This window comes from Procambarus clarkii, unplaced genomic scaffold (assembly GCF_040958095.1).
Source record: "Procambarus clarkii isolate CNS0578487 unplaced genomic scaffold, FALCON_Pclarkii_2.0 HiC_scaffold_2325, whole genome shotgun sequence".
Classification (NCBI taxonomy): Eukaryota; Metazoa; Arthropoda; class Malacostraca; order Decapoda; family Cambaridae; genus Procambarus; species Procambarus clarkii.
In genome coordinates, this window is record NW_027191331.1 from 1 (window position 1) to 7,500 (window position 7,500).

Sequence of the window (7,500 nt, forward strand, 5' to 3'; positions counted from 1 at the left end):
TAATCATTCTACTAACTACTACTAACCAGTTAAACCCAAACAAGGTCGAATTGGGTTGTTCCCTCACATCGTAAATCTTCCAAAGGGCCGTTGCTACAAGAGATTATCATACAGAATTGTGTAAGATATAGCGGGGGGGTGTTAAGATGTCTGTAAATATCTATCTGTCTGTCTGTCTGTCGCTCTAGAAGTGACCTCGTGTCAGTAAGGTCACAGTCGTTGACCTCGTGTAAGGGGGGGAGGGGGAGGGGGGGTTATTAAGGTCACGTGACCTACAGCTGTTGGTAACTTTATGTTGGAATTGTATTTGTTTTTTTTGTTATGGAATTTGCTGTTTGTTGATTTGTTATATCAGTTATAATTCGTCTTAAGGTGCAGCTTTATAAAGTATATTAGGTCCAGCTTTATAAAGTAAGGTCCAGCTTTATAAAGTATATTAAGGTGCAGCTTTATAAAGTAAGGTGCAGCTTTATAAAGTATATTAAGGTGCAGCTTTATAAAGTAAGGTGCAGCTTTATAAAGTAAGGTCCAGCTTTATAAAGTATATTAGGCCCAGCTTTATAAAGTAAGGTGCAGCTTTATAAAGTATATTAGGTGCAGCTTTATAAAGTATATTAGGCCCAGCTTTATAAAGTATATTAGGCCCAGCTTTATAAAGTAAGGTGCAGCTTTATAAAGTATATTAGGTGCAGCTTTATAAAGTATATTAGGCCCAGCTTTATAAAGTATATTAGGCCCAGCTTTATAAAGTAAGGTGCAGCTTTATAAAGTATATTAGGTCCAGCTTTATAAAGTAAGGTCCAGCTTTATAAAGTATATTAGGTCCAGCTTTATAAAGTATATTAGGCCCAGCTTTATAAAGTAAGATGCAGCTTTATAAAGTATATTAAGGTGCAGCTTTATAAAGTAAGGTGCAGCTTTATAAAGTAAGGTCCAGCTTTATAAAGTATATTAGGCCCAGCTTTATAAAGTAAGGTGCAGCTTTATAAAGTATATTAAGGTGCAGCTTTATAAAGTAAGGTGCAGCTTTATAAAGTAAGGTCCAGCTTTATAAAGTATATTAGGCCCAGCTTTATAAAGTATATTAGGTCCAGCTTTATAAAGTATATTAGGCCCAGCTTTATAAAGTAAGGTGCAGCTTTATAAAGTATATTAAGGTGCAGCTTTATAAAGTAAGGTGCAGCTTTATAAAGTATATTAGGTTCAGCTTTATAAAGTAAGGTGCAGCTTTATAAAGTATATTAGGTCCAGCTTTATAAAGTACATCAGGTCCAGCTTTATAAAGTATATTAGGTCCAGCTTTATAAAGTACATCAGGTCCAGCTTTATAAAGTACATCAGCTCCAGCTTTATAAAGTACATCAGGTCCAGCTTTATAAAGTACATCAGGTCCAGCTTTATAAAGTACATCAGCTCCAGCTTTATAAAGTACATCAGCTCCAGCTTTATAAAGTACATCAGCTCCAGCTTTATAAAGTACATCAGGTCCAGCTTTATAAAGTACATCAGCTCCAGCTTTATAAAGTACATCAGCTCCAGCTTTATAAAGTACATCAGGTCCAGCTTTATAAAGTACATCAGCTCCAGCTTTATAAAGTACATCAGCTCCAGCTTTATAAAGTACATCAGGTCCAGCTTTATAAAGTACATCAGCTCCACCTTTATAAAGTACATCAGGTCCAGCTTTATAAAGTACATCAGCTCCAGCTTTATAAAGTACAGCAGGTCCAGCTTTATAAAGTACATCAGCTCCACCTTTATAAAGTACATCAGCTCCACCTTTATAAAGTACATCAGCTCCACCTTTATAAAGTACATCAGCTCCAGCTTTATAAAGCTGGAGCTGATGTACTTTACCTGATGTTAATTATAAAGACCATCAGCTCCAGCTTTATTTTGTGCTTTAGCGCCAGCTTAAAAAGGAACGTTACTCAAGGAACACTTACAAGCTGACTCAGGTGCAGCTTCGAAGCTTTATTCTATAAAGTTGGTGGGAAAGCTGGACACATTTTCCAGCTGCCATTTTTCCACATTTCCAAATGTGTCGCCCAAATGTGCTTTAGCGGCTCCGGGAGACGGAGGAGACATACAGCTTGTCAGGGGTGTTCAGGTGTTGGGGAGAGGCTCTTAGCTGGTGTCAGGGGTGTTCAGGTGTGGGGGAGAGGCTCTTAGCTGGTGTCAGGGGTGTTCAGGTGTGGGGGAGAGGCTCTTAGCTGGTGTCAGGGGTGTTCAGGTGTGGGGGAGAGGCTCTTAGCTGGTGTCAGGGGTGTTCAGGTGTGGGGGAGAGGCTCTTAGCTGGCGTCAGGGGTGTTCAGGTGTGGGGGAGAGGCTCTTAGCTGGTGTCAGGGGTGTTCAGGTGTGGGGGAGAGGCTCTTAGCTGGTGTCAGGGGTGTTCAGGTGTGGGGGAGAGGCTCTTAGCTGGTGTCAGGGGTGTTCAGGTGTGGGGGAGAGGCTCTTAGCTGGTGTCAGGGGTGTTCAGGTGTGGGGGAGAGGCTCTTAGCTGGTGTCACGGGTGTTCAGGTGTGGGGGAGAGGCTCTTAGCTGGTGTCAGGGGTGTTCAGGTGTGGGGGAGAGGCTCTTAGCTGGTGTCAGGGGTGTTCAGGTGTGGGGGAGAGGCTCTTAGCTGGTGTCAGGGGTGTTCAGGTGTGGGGGAGAGGCTCTTAGCTGGTGTCACGGGTGTTCAGGTGTGGGGGAGAGGCTCTTAGCTGGTGTCAGGGGTGTTCAGGTGTGGGGGAGAGGCTCTTAGCTGGTGTCACGGGTGTTCAGGTGTGGGGGAGAGGCTCTTAGCTGGTGTCAGGGGTGTTCAGGTGTGGGGGAGAGGCTCTTAGCTGGTGTCAGGGGTGTTCAGGTGTGGGGGAGAGGCTCTTAGCTGGCGTCAGCAGGTTGGTGTCAGGAGGAGGCTGGTGTCAGCAGGTTGGTGTCAGGAGGAGGCTGGTGTCAGCAGGTTGGTGTCAGGAAGAGGCTGGTGTCAGGAGGAGGCTAGTGTCAGCAGGACACTGGTGTCAGCAGGACACTGGTGTCAGCAGGACACTGGTGTCAGTAGGACACTGGTGTCAGCAGGAGACTGATACTGTTCTATTATCGCCCCACATCATAACCTTGCATTTACTTGGGTTACTTTCTAATGTGGTCACTTAACCTTACAGCTATAACTTGTCAAGTCCCTCTCCCCCCCCCCCTGTAGTGGTGTATAGCACTGAGTGTATAGCAGAGTGTATATAGCGATTCTAGGTCTCCCTCTGTCGTTAATATGAGGACGGGACCATCTGGGATCGAACACAGACCTGCAAAGAGTCTTTACTAACCATTCGAAGCGTTTGTGCTCACTGGGTGTGTCAGAGAGTCCGAGATTCAATTCTGACCAAAGATATATAAAACGATTATGTATTTTTGTATGTATTATAATATATTATGTATTATAACATATTATTATGTATTATAACATATTATTATAAGTTCCAACGAACGTAAAATTAAATTACACTTTTTTTCTTATACCTAAAAAAATCCCGAATATTTAATTTAATATTAAAAATTCACATCTGTTTTAAATTTTGGAATTGTTGTTGTGGTAATATTTCTATATTTATCATTAAATATCAGTAAATAAGGCGGGAAAATTTTAACAAAAAGTTAATGAAAAAAGTTATCTCCTTTTATGGTGAGTTTTTATTTAGGAATTTTCAATAACTGGTTATCATAAAGATAGCAGTTGTACCAAGTGGGTTTGGGTAAAGAATTTTTAATATTAGGCTTCAATGGAATGAATATATGTGTGTGTGTGTGTGTGTGTGTGTGTGTGTGTGTGTGTGTGTGTGTGTGTGTGTGTGTGTGTGTGTGTGTGTGTGTGTTTACTAGTTGTGTTTTACGGGGGTTGAGCTTTGCTCTTTCGGCCCGCCTCTCAACTGTCAATTAACTGTTTACTAACTACTTTTTTTTTCCCCACATCACACACACACCCCCCAGGAAGCAGCCCGTGACAGCTGACTAACTCCCAGGTACCTATTTACTGCTAGGTAACAGGGGCACTTAGGGTGAAAGAAACTTTGCCCATTTGTTTCTGCCTCGTGCGGGAATCGAACCCGCGCCACAGAATTACGAGTCCTGCGCGCTATCCACCAGGCTACGAGGCCCCAATGTGTGTGTGTGTGTGTGTGTGTGTGTGTGTGTGTGTGTGTGTGTGTGTGTGTGCGTGTGTGTGTGTGTGTGCGTGTGTGTGTGTGTGTGTGTGTGTGTGTGTGTGTGTGTGTGTGTGTGTGTGTGTGTGTGTGTGTGTGCGTGTGTGTGTGTGCGTGTGTGTGTGTGTGCGTGCATATGTGTGTGTGTGAGAGAATAATGACAATACTAGCATCATCATTTTCCCCCTCACCCCCACACACTCATATTACAAGTCGTATGCATATTTAGGAAAATCCGATCCATCCCTGGAGTTGCATACTCCAGGATAAGTCTGACATACGTGGACTCCCGTGAGTGTTTAAACATTCTCAAAGTTCACAGAATGTTTAGGTAATTCACACCACCATGTAACATCAACACACGGCCCGGTTGTTAGCAATTATAAAAACACACCAAACGCATGTATTTCAAACACATATTTACATGTATTTTTAACACATATTTACATGTATTTTTAACACATATTTACATGTATTTTAGCACCAAATATATGTTTCGTAACACATATATTTGGTGCTAAAAAAAAAAAGCAATATGGGTTCCCATGTCCTTAGGTGCGAGTGGACAGCACGCTGGATTTGTGATCCTGTGGTCCTGGGTTCGATCCCGGGCGCCGGCGAGAAACAATGGGCAGAGTTTGTTTCACCCTATGCCCCTGTTACCTATCAGTAAAATAGGTACCTGGATGTTAGTCAGCTGTCACGGGCTGCTTCCTGGGGGGGGGGTGGAGCCCTGGTCGAGGACCGGGCCGCGGGGGCACTAAAGCCCCGAAATGATCTCAAGATAACCTCAAGATAACCTCAAGATAATCTCAAGAGGCCTCTTTAATGAGGTGATATAAGTTGTTATTTTAGATTTAACTACTAAGAACGAAGCGTCCATGTAGCACGGTCTATGGCGAGCCCGTATCGACACAAGGTCAGGGTTTGTTTAATTAGGTCAAACGCCCACTGGTGGTATGGTGGTGGTGAATGTTGAGGGGGGGGGGGTAGGTGGATAGGGGGGGGGTGGATGTGGTGGAGAGTTGGATTGTGTTATGGTGAAGATTAAAACAGTCTGGTGGATCACACGGCGGTATGTAAGCATTAGGTAGTTATCAGAGGTTGTTGAGCACCTCTTAAGAGCTGAAAGGAGTAGTTAAGGGGTTGGGAGGGGGGGTAATGGAGACGCGCATGCGCACGCGTGCACATCCGCGTGTGCACAGAACCGCATAAGTACATAAGTACATAAGTACAGGCTGGTACATAAGCTGGAGAGACACGCAGGTGTAGCTGGTAAGGTGCTCCAGTGGATAAGGGAGTATCTAAGCAATAGGAAGCAGAGAGTTACGGTGAGGGGTGAGACCTCCGATTGGCGTGAAGTCACCAGTGGAGTCCCACATGGCTCTGTACTTGGACCTATCCTGTTTCTGATATATGTAAATGATCTCCCAGAGGGTATAGACTCATTCCTCTCAATGTTTGCTGAGGATGCTAAAATTATGAGAAGGATTAAGACAGAGGAGGACAGCTTGAGGCTTCAAGAAGACCTAGACAAGCTGAAGGAATGGTCAAACAAATGGTTGTTAGAGTTTAACCCAAGCAAATGTAATGTAATGAAGATGTGTGTAGGGAGCAGGAGGCCAGATACAAGGTATCATTTAGGAGATGAAATTCTTCTAGAATCAAAGAGAGAGAAAGACCTGGGGGTTGATATCACGCCAGACCTGTCTCCTGCAGCACATATCAAGAGGATAACATCAGCGGCATATGCCAGGCTGGCCAACATAAGAACGACATTTAGAGACTTGTATAAGGAACCATTCAAAACTTTGTATACCACATATGTCAGACCAATCCTGGAGTATGCAGCCCCAGCATGGAGTCCATATCTAGTCAAGCATAAGACTAAACTGGAAAAGGTTCAAAGGTTTGCCACCAGACTAGTACCCGAGCTGAGAGGTATGAGCTACGAGGAGAGACTACGGGAATTAAACCTCACTTCGCTGGAAGACAGGAGAGTTAGGGGGGACATGATCACCACATTCAAGATTCTGAAGGGAATTGATAGGGTAGATAAAGACAAGCTATTTAACACAAGGGGCACACGCACAAGGGGACACAGGTGGAAACTGAGTGCCCAAATGATCCACAGAGATATTAGAAAGAACTTTTTTAGTGTCAGAGTGGTTGACAAATGGAATGCATTAGGCAGTGATGTGGTGGAGGCTGACTCCATACACAGTTTCAAGTGTAGATATGATAGAGCCCAGTAGGCTCAGGAATCTGTACACCAGTTGATTGACAGTTGAGAGGCGGGACCAAAGAGCCAGAGCTCAACCTCCGCAAGCACAACTAGGTGAGTACAAGAGTTAAGGAGAACAAAAGACCTTCTGAAGTGTAATTACATTCCAATTTGGTGGTCTGGACGGAGGGGGGGGGGGGGGAGGGGGGGGGGGGGTTACTTTGAGGTGTGTGTGTGTGTGTGTGTGTGTGTGTGTGTGTGTGTGTGTGTGTGTGTGTGTGTGTGTGTGTGTGTGTGTGTGTGTGTGTACTTACCTAGTTGTGTTTGCGGGGGTTGAGCTCTGGCTCTTTGGTCCCGCCTCTCAACTGTCAATCAACTGGTGTACAGATTCCTGAGCCTACTGGGCTCTATCATATCTACACTTGAAACTGTGTATGGAGTCAGCCTCCACCACATCACTGCCTAATGCATTCCACCTGTTAACTACTCTGACACTGACACGTGTGCGCGCGCGCGTATAAAATAATGATAAATACAAGTTTTGTTGCACAATTATTTAAAGCAATTCAACAAAGATTTCTGCAATTGCAGCCCATCATTAACGGTCTCATTATATGCGCTGACGAGATTAACTTGCAAATAGTTGCACACACACCTGTCATGATTATGTGTGAGTTGCAGGTGTGTAATGGCATAGCGCTCCTGTGCCAGGTAAGTCCACTACGGGGCTCACCATAGCCCGTGCTACTTGCCCCGCTCCTGTGTCAAGTAAGTCCACTACGGTCTCACCATAGCCCGTGCTACTTGCCCCGCTCCTGTGCCAGGTAAGTCCACTACGGGCTCACCATAGCCCGTGCTACTTGCCCTGCTCCTGTGCCAGGTAAGTCCACTACGGGGCTCACCATAGCCCGTGCTACTTGGAACTTGCTCTGAGTAGCTGAATCTATAACAAAAACCAGTTCCCAAACCATTACGTCCAACCACTTGGGCTGAACGGTCTCGCTTCATGCAGGTCGGCGTTCAATCCCCCGACCGTCCTCAAGTGGTTGGGGCACCATTCCTTCCCTCCGTCCCATCCCAAATCCTTATCCTGACCCC

The 7,500-nt window shown here is 44.9% G+C and overlaps 1 protein-coding gene across 1 annotated transcript; it reads right to left on the reverse strand.

Annotated features, from left to right (window-relative positions):
* Positions 1 to 1,209: 1,209 nt before the first annotated feature.
* On the reverse strand, positions 1,210 to 1,818 carry LOC138362673 (uncharacterized). The gene has a single exon (XM_069321092.1). The coding sequence runs from the start codon at positions 1,816 to 1,818 to the stop codon at positions 1,210 to 1,212; it is 609 nt and encodes a 202-aa protein (XP_069177193.1).
* Positions 1,819 to 7,500: the final 5,682 nt, after the last annotated feature.